The 15,345-nt window shown below is 39.4% G+C and overlaps 1 protein-coding gene across 2 annotated transcripts in view; it reads right to left on the bottom strand.

The window, feature by feature from the left end:
* The window catches only part of ACACA (acetyl-CoA carboxylase alpha), a gene marked incomplete at both ends in the record, with an annotated part of 208,309 nt that overhangs the window by 85,206 nt on the left and 107,758 nt on the right, over nucleotides 1-15,345 (bottom strand). For both annotated transcript variants that reach the window (XM_079726304.1, XM_079726305.1), the window contains 5 exons: nucleotides 809-959; nucleotides 4,516-4,679; nucleotides 5,558-5,719; nucleotides 6,695-6,865; nucleotides 10,467-10,676. In XM_079726304.1, coding sequence (XP_079582430.1) covers nucleotides 809-959; nucleotides 4,516-4,679; nucleotides 5,558-5,719; nucleotides 6,695-6,865; nucleotides 10,467-10,676 — 858 coding nt within the window. The remainder of the gene's footprint in view (nucleotides 1-808; nucleotides 960-4,515; nucleotides 4,680-5,557; nucleotides 5,720-6,694; nucleotides 6,866-10,466; nucleotides 10,677-15,345) is intronic.

Genomic DNA, 15,345 nt, shown 5'->3' with positions numbered 1-15,345 from the left:
AGAGCGCAGGCTCAGTAGTTGTGGCACACGGGCTTAGTTGCTCCGTGGCATGTAGGATCTTCCTGGATCAGGGCTCGAACCCGTGTCCCCTGCATAGGCAGGCGGATTCTTAACCACTGTGCTACCAGTGAAGCCCCCAACTGATTTTTGAGACAAAAACACATTTATTTTTAGAATCTGAATAGAGGTCTCATTTGAATAGAGATGAAAAGCGACTTTCCCTCCACCCTCCCTAAGATTTCCATTGAGCCAATCGAAGAGTAGCTCAAAAACAAGCTTTTGTCACAAATAAAGTTCAAAAGGTACAAAGATTTGGCTACTGATAATCTCAAAGAAAAATGGTGTATAACCAAAATTTGGACCTCCAGCTAATTTACATGAATCTAACAATTTTATACAAAATCTTGAGTAATTTATATTAGCCCAGCAATTCAGGAACAAAGGGTAACTTCTGTTGATTAAAATGAGGCCCCTCTCATCAGTGCTTGGTAGATAGATATAAAAGTTGGTAACTCTGAACCAGACTTAACATCAAGTGAGGAAAGAGAAAGTATTTCAATCCCTGTGTGCCTCTCTTCAAATATACCCTTGGAAGTAATACTACAACCTATAAAGTGACTGTGTAACACAGGCACAAGAACTCTTACAGTGCTGAAATCACACTGACTCCTAGATTTTTCCACGATTCAGATTAGAACGATTCAGATTAGAATCAAATAAATTTCATCTAGCGGCATGGACTGATCACACCACAAGCCTATAAAAACCCAATCCCAGAAGCTGTTTGTGTAAGTGGAGAAATACACACCTGTACTTTTTCTGCTATCAGTCTGTCCAGCCAGCCAGTGTCAATTCTATTCATCTGAAAGCTTTCAGTCTCCAACAATTTGATCAGGTATTCGACTGTAGTTCGAAAGTCGCCCCGGATAGATAGTTCCTTCAAAGCCACCACCATGTTTCTGGGAGAAGGATAGAAGCAGATCTGTTTCAGCAACAAATGTTTTAGTGTTTTTTAATCATTTTCAAGAATTGTTTCATTCCTTTAGAGTTTCAGGAGGCGGGGGAGAGAGACAGACAGTTCCAAGAACAAATGAGGGTGCAGATATATACGTGTTCATTCCAGATAGAATTTTCAAGAAGTCAGCAAACTTACGAGTCTGACTAATATTACTATAAGAGCATCAGCAGATCACATACATTTCATTAAACGGAACACAGAACAAATTATCTGCAAACCACCCAGTTTTCACTGTTCCCATCATTCCATTCATTTATTGCTGGCTAACGAGAATTAGGGCATAATTCTCCCCTCCTTACACCTTTTTTATTTAGGTAAAGTTTACATTTAATAAAATATACTTAAGTATACTGTTCAGTGAATTTTTACAAACACTAATACCTTAATTTAAAGGTTTCCATACAATGGAGGTAACTGGCTGGGGAAAGTCAGGTATTATCCTGACACTGAATGTAAGAGTGGTGTTTTTTTTTAAGCTGCATTTTAGCCATCTGTGGAATGACTTGCTCATTACTTTGATTACTTTCCAATTAAGTGTTAAATGATCTAACTTTAACAAAATTTCAAATACCATGGGGTTTTTCCCTGTATATTTCTGCCCAGTGTTATGCTGAACAGGGCAGGTCCCTACTTCAACAAATATTTATTATGCATCTCACAGACTCAAGACACATACTAGACTCGTAAGGGACAGAGAATGTGGAGACAATAATCACTTAAAAAATATATGACATAATATCATAAATACCAGTAGAGAGATATAAGCAAAGTGTGGAGCGGTTCTAAGGAGGGAGAAAATCCACCTCCCTATGGTTTCATAAAGAATGTGAGATCTGACATAGAAAACAAACTTATGGTTACCATAAGGGGAAAGGGAGGGGGAGGGATAAATTAGGAACATAAGATTCAGTGATACAAACTACTATACATAAAATAGATAAGCAACATGTTGTTACTGAATAGCATGGGGAACTATATTCAATATCTTATAATTACCTATAATGGAAAATAATCTGAAAAAAACATATATATATAACGGAATCACTTTGCTGTACACCTGAACTAATACAATATTGTAAATCAACTATTCTTCAATTAAAAAAAAGAAAAAGAAAGTGGGATCTGAAATGGGATAAAAGTTAAGCTGGGATTATGACTGTGACAGAAATATTCTTCCAAGTGGTCCAGGAGTTCTCAGCCTAGAACATTATTCTGTTTCCCACCTCCACCCTCCTCTCTGTGCCCTATCTCAGCCTGGCTTATTCCTATACATGTTTCAGATATCAATCTAGATGTCACTTCCTTTTGCGAAACCTTCCCTGACCCTTTCTGGACTGAGTTAGCTGACTCAGCTCTACGCTCCTGTAACACCCTTATGTAATCCCACTATCAGAGATAGCACTTCCTACATTGTGTTCAATGGCTTATTTGCCTCTCTTACTCTGGATCATAAAGTTCCATGAGGGCACAGACCCTATCTTGATCCTCATTATATTGTCAGAGCCATTAGATATTCAGTACATATTTGTTGAATGGAGTGAATGAGTGGATGGACAGAGGGAGTAGCAAGAACAAAGGGAAAAAGGAAATAAATTAGGGGGTGTGTTCAGGGACTGTTATGATTGAAGCAGAGGGTATGAGGACAGGAAGGAGCGGCAAGTCCACTCATTCAACAAACATCTACTGAATGCTTACTATGTTCAGGGGACACAGCAGCCACAAGACAGACACAGTCTTGTTCTCATGGTATTTAGATTACCGTCTGCGGGAAATATGGGTCGGGGCTATTCTGGAGAAGAATATGAACACCAAGCAGAAGAATATAGACCTAATATAATGAAGAAAGAAGAAACAAACTCTGAGCTGAAGAATGAACTTTAGCATGGTGTTAAGAAGCAAGTTTAGGGACTTCCCTGGCTGTCTAGTGGTTAAGACTCTGCGATTCCACTACAGGGGGGTGTGGGTTCGATCCCTGGTCAGGGAACTAAGATCCCGCGTGTCACAAAGCGCAGCCAAAAAAAAGGGCAAGCTTATTGTAGAGACCATAATTTTCATATGCTAAACATTAACCTGGTAGCTTTACACTGTAGAGAAATGTACAGAGCAGGTCAGGAAGTAAGGAGCAAGGCTTTTGGAGCAGGTCATAAGACATGTCCTGTAGAGAATGCTCAGTGGCGTGCCAATCAGGACTGGAAACCTAAATACCAATAGCGGCCACTCTGGGGATGTAAATGAGTGAGGCAGACTGGATGGGAGCTGTGTGAACTAGAGAGTTCGTGTTTCTTCTAAAAGAAGCAGTCACACAAAGCTTCAGTTAACTTTTGCCAAGTGGAATATAAAACCAACCATCATCCCATTTTTTTAAGAGAAGACAGAAATCCATGTATTTATTTCAACCTCCCAATTTTTAAATATTGGTGATTTAAAAAAACTAACACTCTACAAGACAATCAAAACACATCTGTGGCTGTGACTAGTCGGAAAGCCACCAATTTGCAAGCTCTAGTGTAAACCTTCTTCACTTTGGCAAAGCAGGATAGGACTGTGAAAGAAAAAAAAAAAGGCAACTTTTATACCAGATGGTTTTTCTGGTAGCATTGCTTTAATTCTGAAAACTCCACTTATAGTTTTGAATAAGTGGGAAGAGTTGTAGAGGACAAAATAGAGAAAAACTGAGATTTCCCAACTTCTAAAAACATTATTAAAAACCAACATTATTAATAAATACTTACTGATTACACAATCTATGTGTGCAGTTTAAAGGTCAAAGGAATAGTATTAAATGCTTGGGTCAAGTAAATAGACAATTAAAAAATAGAACTAGATCAATTTTGGATAGATCTTCTAAAATATCTAACCTGTCAAAATTACCTCCTAGAGCCCTACTTTTCAGGCGAGCAAAACTGCTATTAAATATTTAATGTTTACGCTCAATAGAATATTAACTAATACTTATGATATACCAGTTATATTATACGCTGTGTGTATATTTCATAGCTCACTGAGGTCTCTCATATAAGCAATGTGGACAGTCCCCTTATGCCCTTTTCATGTAATAAGCAGTTTCATTTTATTATTTTAAATGGCTACGGGACATTTACAGCTATACCTTTATTTTGATGACAAATAACAGGTCTTATCTCTGACATATGTCAAGTTCTTGGACAAGAATCTACCTCCACCCCCAAATAACAACACCATTTCTATAGAAAAATATGATATCTTTAAAGAAATCAATTTTATAAGTTTATTAAAAACATTGAAAGCAAAAATGCTTGAAAAGGCTCAGGGCAACAGACAGAAAAACATTTGCCAAACACTGAATAAATTTAACACAACATGAATGTAAGTACAGTCAAAGATATATTTCTTCAAAGAAGGTTATTCATATTAGTACTTTTATAGCAATACATGATTCCCATTCCCATGCTCACACCTTCATTGAAGATGAGCACAAGTTTATTCTCTGAAATGCAATCAAATGCTATTATACTCACGAAATTGCTTCCTCTCGGTTTTCTCCCCAGGAAAAGCAGTGACCGAACTGAGAATCAGCAAATTCATGAAGTCCCCCTGCAGCAGCAACACTGAAATAGCCCCAAACGTTCTTATTGCTGCGGAAATTCAGTTCCTGAACTGTTCCTGAGCTGGGCTTAAAACCCTGTTAGGAGATTCACAGATATAGAGAACAAACAAGTGGTTAACAAGAGGGAGAGGGAAGGAAGGAAAGGAAATATAGGGGTAGAGGATTAAGAAGTACAAACCAGTATATATAAAATAAACAAACTACAGGAGTATTGTACAGCACAGGGACTATAGTCAGTACTTTATAATAACTTAAAATGGAGTATACTGAATCACTATGTTGTACACCTGAAAATAATGTAATATTGTAAATTAACTACATTCAATAAATTTTTTTTTTTTTTTTTTTTTTTTTTTTTTTGGCATACACGGGCCTCTCACTGCTGTGGCCTCTTCCGTTGCGGAGCACAGCCTCCGGACGTGCAGGCTCAGTGGCCATGGCTCACGGGCCCAGCCACTCCGCGGCATGTGGGATCCTCCCAGACCGGGGCACGAACCCACGTCCCCTGCATCTGCAGGCGGACTCTCAACCACTGCACCACCAGGGAAGCCCGCAATAAAATTTTAAAATCAAAAACAAAACAAAACAAAACCTTGTTAGAGAATGAAGAATATGAGATGATATTATATTTTCAAGGAAGAGAACGTTCATATACTCATTGTTCAGGTTCTGTGTAATCACACATACACAAAAGCAGAAATGATACACAAAAATCATAAAGGCTTGCGAGCCAATGTCCAGTGCTACGGACCCACTGAGGACTCTACAGTGACTAAATAGGTCTAAATGACCAATGGAACAGTGATTACTTATTTGTCTGCTCTGATGAAGCCTCTATGAATTTCCTTCTCCAGAGGAAGTCCCAAGATATTTCAGATATGCCCTCAGATAGCATCTTAATATTAAAGTTCACAGGGAAAAAAAAAGTGTAAACCTTTTAAGTGATGGGTTACCTCATCTGGATTTTCACTAGTGATCCGAGCAGCAATAACATGGCCCCTTGGGCAAGGAACATGAGTAGAATTTTCAAAATCAATGGGAGCATCACCCCAGGGAGATACCCCATACATCATACGGATATCCTTGATTCTGTACAAAGGGATCCCCATGGCAATCTGAAAGGTAATAAAACACACATCACTTATTTTTCACAGTTACTTGCCTTAAAATGTGGAAGCTATCAGATTTCTCATTTCAGTAGCCACCACCTAAAACACCCTATTTTTATAGCCTGCATCCTACATCATTGAATAGGTGACTCTAAGTTACTTGAAACAAAACACACGTAAGTTATTAAATACTCCCCACTCCTTAAAAAGTCCCCAAATCCCTAATGCAATAGACATGAGCTTCCCTCTAATTGTCATTTCCCCATCAAGGGATCAGAATGAAAATATCCAAGGGAAGAGTCAGTGTCAGTGGCTCTCCACGTTCAGACAGCTAAAAAAGTCCTAACTATGTCATAATTAGTTCATAATTATCGCCACAAACCACTGGAGAAAGTATATAAATCTTTATTTACTGGGTTCCTTAATAGGGACCCCTGGGGACCAGAAGGGGTTCCCAATGTGGGCAAAGAATATGTTATTTACAAGTAATATCAAACTTCATCATGAACTATTACTGCTTCCCATAACATTTGTTTCCTGGGCTGAATGGAGAAAATAATATTGACAGCCAGCACTTTAAACATTATAAAAATAAATGTGTGCTGCCACACTCTTGCCATGAATAACCTCAGCCACCACTCTAAGGTGGAACTGCTTCGACTTAGAACACTAGGAGAAAGGAGGAGAGGACAATTACGACGTTTGTAAGGTTTCCTATAATTTAAACAACTGAGTAAAGCATATTATTGGTGAAGTTTCTTTCTGATATAGGACATGTTATATCAGATGTGTCTGGCTAAAAAATAATAATATTCCTAGATTTGTACCATATCAGGAAAACCAACCCACACATCCCAAGCCATAGAGTGCAAGAGATGAGACGTCTTCTCTTATCAGACGCTGGTTGAACCAGTTTTGCAGGCATCTCTGACATTCCAAACTTCTGTAAGCAACTCTCTGATCAAGAGCAGGGTGACTCACCTGGAGCTGTGCCGCAGGGAGGTTGACATCGGCCACCATCTCTGTACAAGGGTGCTCCACCTGTAGCCGAGGGTTCAGTTCCAGAAAGTAGAAGCTGCCATCCTGGCTGTAGAGGTATTCCACAGTTCCAGCACTCACATAACCAACCATTTTGGCAAGTTTCACCGCACACTCAAAGAAGAAAGATAAGGCAACATAAGTATGTCACCTTGTCCAGCTGATGGGCTACTACTTATCTATAGCTTCTCCCTCTCAAAGAGCCAGTGTTTATAAAGGCTTTTAGCCATGTGAGAGTGAATTTCACCCTCTCTGATTATTACACAAGATTCCTGCACAGGGAAGACAAACTCAGCTCAAAGGTGGGTGAAGACAGTGGTTTTCACTTGGGGTCATAGGCAACCCCACCTTATTAGGCATAAGCACCACAAGCAAAATAAAACACCATGGGAGATTCTGCATTGTACCCTTGTTCCTAGTATTTCTAGTATTCTTCCTAGAATACGAGAAATTCTTCCTAGAAACATGGCTGTCCAGCTAGAGACTAGATTTTCTACCCTCTCTTAAAGTAAGTGACTAAGTTTTAACCAATGCAACGTCAGCATTGGTGAGTGATATGCATAATCCCTGAATCATGTTTTGAAAAGGAATTGCTTGTCCTCTATTCCTGGCTTTTCCCCTTCTATGGACTAGAACATGGTCATGACAGTGCAAGCCCGTTTCACCACGCAGATGAGAACATACTAAGAATGACAAAACAAAACAGAAAGAACCTGATTCCCAAGATGGTCTCATGGAGCAGAATGGTCCTACTGGTCCTGGAGAGATCACCTCAGATTATGATTGGAAGGAAAAATAAACTTCTATCCTATTGCGTGGTTGTATTTTTTTGGATCTCTTTATTACAATAGCTTAACCTGTACCCTAATCAATACAGAAACTATTAAATTCAGGTAGGATGCTGATATTTAAAAAAATTAAACCATGTGATGCTGACTTAACAACAGGGTAGCAGCTCTCAAGGAAACAGATACTGCAGACCGGAAAACTGGTGGCCTCCTTGTTAGGCATAAGAAAACATTTGGGAAACTGTCTCCTACAATAACTTGGAATGCGGACAAAACACAAACTAAGCCCTAAGAAAAGTGGTTAGAAAAAGTCAGAATGTGAAAAAAAACAAATGCCTTTGTATCCCCAAACCAGAAGATTAGATTCTCACCCTGAAGCAACCCAGTGCCAAAGATCAAGTCAAGGGGGCTGCTTTAGTATCAGCTGGCCTCAAGGTAGTCAGTACTGAACTGAGGAGAGAAAAAGGGCTTAACACAGAAGGAAGTAAATAAAGAGGAAAAGTTACTATGTCCAGAAATCTTGAGTGTGGTTACTCCTACCTGAAGCTGAATAGAAGCAAAGAGTCCAGAAACTTACTAAGTTTTGGAGGAATTGTATTTCTAAACAAACCACAAATCTGGCTTTTAAAACCCATGATTGATAATCACAGTCATCTTTGTGGCCCCAACCCTGCACCAGCAGGAAGTGAGCGGTGAAAGCTCTGCCAAAGAAAGCATGGTCTCCAAAGCTCAATCATAGAGGACCGTGAACAAGGAAGAACTTCCCAGAGAAAAAGGCCTTAACGGTGCCTTGAGGGATGACGGGCAAAGAATTTACTTCCAGAGAGCAGAACCAGGGGCAGCCAGAGGGCTAATTGAGGTATTACTCCACCACATGACAGGAAATCACCACAATTCCTACCTAGAAGAATTTGATAACTGCTATGGATCAGTGATTATTGCCTACTTTTCATTCTTCTTTTTTCCAAATGGGAGTTATCCTGTTCCTACTCCACCACTGTATATGGCGAAAGGAGGAATCACAAGGGGTAGGTAACTTGTATTCTAGGTCACTGGCCCATACGAAGCCACATGTACATATAACAGAGAGGACTGTACATTACCTAGAGAGTTGGACTTTGGGCTGAATATAGTAACTAGGTGGGACTTTGGGCTGTCTTCTTTGGGGAGAGGCTAAGAATGTTCCAAGAGTGACAAAAAGGGTGTGAAAGGATAATGGGTAGCCAGAGGAGCAGACACAGATTGTTAAATGCCCTCCAGTAATTTTTCATTGAGTCATCCATTTAGTAATAGAATCTCCTGAATTTCAGCTGAGCATATGGCCACCCAGCTAGTGACTACAATTCCTAACATCCCTTGCAGCTAGGTGTGATTATGTGACTGAATTTTGTCCAGTGAAAAGTGAGCAGAAGTAATATGTGTGACTTCTGGCTCATATTTTTATATGCTTGCCTTCCAAGTCCTCTCTTTCCCCCTCCCACAGGCTAGAGTGTGAACATATTCTTGCAAGCTAGCTTTAATCATAAGGTAATGACACCCTAGGACAAGGGTTGGCAAACTTTTTCAGTAAGGGCCAGATAATAATTATTTTCAGCTGTGTGGGCCATATAGTCTCTGTCACAACTACTCAACTTTGTCACTGCAGTGATAAGGCAGCCATAGATAATACATAAATAAATTAGCATGCCGTGTTCCAGTAAAATTTTATTTACAGGGACTCCCCTGGTGGCGCAGTTGTTGAGAATCCGCCTGCCAGTGCTGGGGACATGGGTTCGATCCCTGGTCCAGGAAGATCCCACATGCCGCGGAGCAACTGAGCCCGAGCGCAACTACTACTGAGCCTGTGCTCTAGAGCCTGCAAGCCACAACTACTGAGCCCATGTGCTGCAACTACTGAAGCCCACGCACCTAGAGCCCATGCTCCACAACAGGAGAGGCCATTGCAATGAGAAGCCCGCGCACTACAACGAAGAGCAGCCCCAACTCGACACAACTAGAGAAAGCCCACGCGCAGCAATGAAGACCCAACGCAGCCAAAAGTAAATAAATAAATATTAAAAACAGAAAAAAAATTTTTTTATTTACAAAAACAGGTGGCAGGTTGGATTTGGCCTGCTAGTTGTAGTTTGCTGACTCCCCTCCTAGTAACAGCATAGCAGTAAACCGGGGTCCCTGGCACCAGCTCATCTCTGAACTATGACGAGAGAGAGAAATAGAACTTGCACCTTGTTTAAGCCACTGTATTTTGGAGGCCTCTTTACTACAGTAGTTAAAGAATCAATCTTAATACACACACGTAGAAATTAAACTTAAAACACAGATGACCATATATTCAGCTTCTTTGGAATCAGGGAGAAAAAAGATGGAAAACATATCTCCAAAAAGATGAAGATTGAGTCAACGTTCCAGAAAAGACCACGTTCAGACTCCTAAACTACAACTATTTCCAAGGCACCCTGTAAAAGTGCTGAGAGATTATTTTCCATACAAAAATATAGACTATGGTAAATTTTAAAGATATTTAGAGGAACTTTTAAGAGACAATGGACTTGAACAAATTCATCTGAAGACTAAAGGACAATCAATCTAGAAAATGCAACTACCTGCTTATCATGAGTTTGTTCAAGAACCAGACAATAAGATTAAAAAATCCCCAAACATTTCTCTTCATTATCCCTACTCAAAATAGTACACTGATTTTTTGTCAAAAGCGCTAACTAACTTAGAGTTTGAAGTGTTCACTGGTATCTCTACTAGAGGGAGAATAGCAGCATTTTTATTTTATTTTTCCTCTAGGAAAAGGATATAATCTTATCAGTTATCCAGAACCACCGCTTGAAATTCCACTATTCTCAGATTGGCATATGAATTAAATGAGTAGTAGTTCTGTGTAAGAAAACAAAAATTAGAGCTTTTCATATACATACCTGTTCCATATGCTCAAATACTGCTGGAGTAGCAATAGCAGCAGGTGCCTCTTCAATAATCTTCTGATGCCTGCGCTGTACAGAGCAATCACGACCAAACAAAGAGATAGCGTTGCCATACTGATCTGCTAAGATCTGCACCTCCAGATGACGAGATTGTTTGGCTAGTCTCATCACAAAGATAGGAGATCCAGGGACTTCAGCTTGAACCTATATTAGAAAAGGAAATAGAACAAATTCTTAAGTGGTAAGCACTTTTTCTATCTTGATAAGCTCCTTCCATTTCAACAGGCAGATGCCTAGAAGTGTCAGGGACCATGTTAATCATTAGAAATACAAAAATAAATAAAATATAGTTCATGCTCTCATCCTTCTTAAAGATACTGCATTCTTAGTTATATAACCAATATTAACTGATAAATACAAAAATGTATGAACATCCAGTGTGTTACAAGGGCAAAGAACAAATATTTTGAAAACACACACACACAAATTCCACAAAAGGGCAAAATACTGCCATCAATTCCAAACAACCAAATGTACAACTTGTTCTAGACTAGATACTTTCCTGGTTCACATTACATTATATACAGTATTGTTGTAGTCAAAGGACTTTCATCTTCAGTTCTGAAGCACACTGTCACTAGATACAGAACTCTACACTAGCAATTATTTTCTTTCAGCACTTTAAAGATACCGCAGTGATTTCTGGTTTCCACTGTTTCTACTGAGATGTCAGCTATCAATCTTATTGTTACTCCTTTGAAAGTAATCTTTTTCTCCCGGCTGCTTTAGGATTTTCTCTTTTCTTTGTCTTTTTAGGGGAGTGGAGTGGCAGATTTACTCTGATGAACTTAGATGTGGTTTTCTCTGTACTTCTCCTTGCAGGGCTCATAGTGTTTTTTGAATCTGTGCTTAGTATCTTTTCAGGAAATTCTTAGCCATTAGTTCAGAAAAATTCTTAGCCATTGTCTCTTCAAATATTGCTTCTGCTCCATGATTTCTTCAAACATTGCTTCTGCTCCATTTTCTCTCTCTTCTCCTCTGAGACTCAAAGTACACAATAGATCATTTCACTGTCTTTTATGCTCTGTATCTCTTATGCTTTGTTTTGCTATATAACAAGTTACCTCAAAACTCAGTGGCTGGCTTAGGACACCAACCATTTTATTTGCTCATGATGCTGTGCTCATCTGGGCAGTTCTTCTAGTCTTGCTATAGTCATTCATGTGCATATCATCATCTGGTGGCTTGAGTGGGGCTGAATGGCCTCATTCAAATGTCTGCTGACTTGTGCTGACTGTTGACCAGTAGGTCTACGGAGCCTTGACTGGAACAGCTCATCTCTATTGCATGTGGCCTCCATCCTCCAGTAGGCTAGACCAGGCTTCTTCAGTGCAGTGTCCCAAGAAGAGGGTGAGGGCAGAAGCTGCAAGGCTTCATAAACACTAGCCTCTACACAATACCACTTTGGCCACATTCTAATGGTCTAAGCAAGCCACAAGGCCAGCTAAGACTCAAGGGGTGGGAAAAGAGATGCCACCTCTTAATGAGAGGAAAGGCAAAGTCACATTGCAAAGGGATATACATTCAAGAACAGGAGAGGTTATTGCGGCCATCGCTGCAAACAATCTACTATGGTCCGCCCTCTGGCCACAATAATTCACATACCTCCCACATGCAAAATAGACTCACCCCCTCCCAAGACCCCCAAAGTCATCCAATCATGGCATCAGGCTTGAGGTCCATTTTCTCATAAGTCATGTCCACAAGCAAAAGAGACTCCTTGGGTGCAGCTCCTCAGGTGCTCTTGATCCAAAGATCTGGGAACTAAAAAGACAAGTTATCTGCCCCCAACACCCCCAACATTTAATGATGAGATGGGGAGAGAATAACTGTAAAAGATACTCCTATTCAAAGAAGAAAGGACAGGAAGTACATAGCAGTCACTGGTCCACAATAATTCTGAAATCCAGACAGGCAGATGTTGTGAGGTTCCCTTACTCCAGGGACATGGAATTTTTTTTGTTGTTTGCTTTGTTTTTTACTACAGTCTTGTTCTGCTCCCTGTGAGTGGTTTCCTAATCCATGGGTCCCCTCTGCTCTTAGCTGCCCTCTGGGCTCCTGGCTCCACAATCTGAAAAATCTTTTTATTATTAGAAATTACTAATGTTTACAGCTGAACAACTTTTCCAGTCTGCTTCCTATTCATAGAAAATCGAAGTCCCAGAGGCCTCTTTGAAGTCTGAACTGTCTCTGTCCCTTTAATCCCTTTGGTGCATTTATCAACAGAAGTCTCTCAAAAACTTTGTGGTTTTCCTATGAATCATATTGGAAATTCACTACTTGCGCCAAAACCATATCCATAACTTTTCTGCACAGACCTCTCTGTACCTCGGGTTTGTCAGGCTGCTGTGGGACAACATCTTTAAAATTCTTAGAAGCTCTTTTTTTCTAGCTGAGAGAGTAATCTACCAGGTACTGACTTAAATATTTCTGAGGTCTTAAAGGATCTCCCAGGCACTCTTGATTTGGTCTTTACTCTGAAGTCATTTTTTACTTTGAAAAATCTTTTGCCAGCTGGAGAGATTGGGAATGAGAAACAGTTCTATTTTCAAACTCAACAAGTTTGAAACACCTTCTTTAGTTCATCCCTCTTTATGGTTCCTTAGCAAAAGCAACCAAAAGCATTCAACAGATACTGTTAACACTTTATCTAACAAGATCTCCTTAACTAGGTCTACAAGTTCACTAAATACAGTCTCTACTTTCCAAGTTACCTCAGGTAATTGTTCCATCATTACAGAACATGGGTTACCCTTTCCCTCACTGCCTTTCCATCCTGCACAAAAAGTTTGTTCACCATTCTTCCAGCCTTCATTAACAACCTCCTTACCATTTTTCCAGCCTCCACCTATGAGCCAGTCTCAAAGCCAATGCCACATATTTTACTTTTCTGTTAGGGCAGTATTACACCTTTAGGTATCAATTTCTGGGTCAGTTATCCATTGATGCCTAACAAACCACCAAAAATTTAGTGAGTTAGGACGCTGACCATTTTTTTTTTAATTTGCTCACAGCAATTTGAGCTGGGCTCAGTTGGGCAGCTCTTCTGCTGATCTTGGCTTGGAGCCACTCATGTAGTTAGTCATCTGGCAACTTGACTGGGGTTGGATGGTGTAATGTGGCCTCACTTACATGTCTCAAAGGTGCTGGTGACTGTTCGGTCTAGGGAGCCTCTGTTGGGATAACTCATCTCTGCTTTGTGTGGCCTCTCTTTTCCAGAAGGCTAAACTGGGCTTTTCACAAGGCAAGTCTAAGGCTCATTCCAAACGGGCAAGGGCAGAAACTACAAGACCACTTGCAGTTTAGGCTTTGGAACTTGTACACCATTTCTACCACGTTCTATTGGTCAACCCAAGTCACAAGGACAACCAAAATTCAAAGGGTGGGGAAAAAAGACTCTTATTTCTTGATGGGAAGAAGGCAAAATCATACTATAAAAAGGTGTATATATAGGGTCTAGGGATGGGAGGAGTTAACATGGTCATCTTTGCAAATACTCTCTCACATGCTCTTTTCTGTATTTTTCATCCTTTTTGTCTCTTCATGCTTCAGACTGAATTTTCTTCTGACCTATCATCCAGTCACTAATTCTCTCTTCAACTGCATCTAATATGCCATTAAATTCCTCTATTGACTTAATTTTAGTTATTGCATTTTCAGTTCTAGAATTTTCATTTGCTTCTTCTTTATAGTTTCCAGTTGTCTGCCAAAATTCTCAATCTTATCTTTAATTTCCTTGAATACATTAAATATAGTTACTTTAAAGTCCTTGTCTGATGGATCCATCATCTAAACCCTCTGTGAGTCTGTTTCTATTGGTTTTTATTTTTCTTGATTTTCAATCACATAATTTGATATGCTTGCTTATTTTTTTAATTTATTTTATTGAAGTATAGTTGATTTACAATGTTGTGATGCCTGCTTATTTTTAATTGGCTGCTTGAAACTGCATTTGAAAAATTAATAGAAATAATTTGAGGTTCTGGATGTTATCTTTCTCTAGAGAGAATTTATATGTGCTTCCTGTTGGTGGTTAGGGACGCTAGCAACCCTAGAACATCATGCTAGAATCAAGAGTTAAGCATTTTGAAGCTGAGATTTAGTCCCTTTGAGAACTGGTCTATTTCTAGTTCATTCTTACTCCTTCAAGATCCCAACCTAAAATGCGGGAGGTTTCCCAGGGAACCCTCCTCAGCAAACCCTACAGTCTAAGTTTTGTCCTTTTAGTCTTATAAGACTGTTGAAAAATCTAATCAGCTTTTCAACTGCTTCTTCTCAAACTAAAGGATGTCTCTAGGGAAAAAATGGCCTCAAACATGAGACCTCTCTGGGTTTCATTCTTCTCCTATATCTTAGCCCCCAAATTCTTCATTGTCTTGAAAGATCTCTAGTGCCTTAAAACAGATTTTTTTTTTTTTAATTTAGCCACCTTTTCTAGTTTGCTCTCAGTGGAAGGACTGATTTGAGTTACTTAGTTAATCATTATTGGTACTTAAGGACTTTTACGTAAAACTTCCTAATCTTAGTATTCTAGATATTTCAACTACTTGATTCCACAGTAATAAGTAATTTTGAATTATCTAAAGGAGTTAACATTTTAAAAAATTAACATGAGGCACTGACCTGCTTATGAAATTAGAATTATTACAGAAGGAATATAAAGTAAACGACAGGTAATATTCAAATACTGACACTCAAAATAGGATAATGCAGCAAAACAATACCTTTATCACTTTCTTTGTCTAGTATATCAAATCATGGAAGACCCAGTTTACAGAGTTTTTCTCTTTAGCTCATGACAATGAAGCAAGAA

The sequence above is a fragment of the Hyperoodon ampullatus genome, assembly GCF_949752795.1.
Source record: "Hyperoodon ampullatus genome assembly, chromosome: 19".
Taxonomy (NCBI): domain Eukaryota; kingdom Metazoa; phylum Chordata; class Mammalia; order Artiodactyla; family Ziphiidae; genus Hyperoodon; species Hyperoodon ampullatus.
This window is presented reverse-complemented; position numbering and strand designations above follow the sequence as displayed.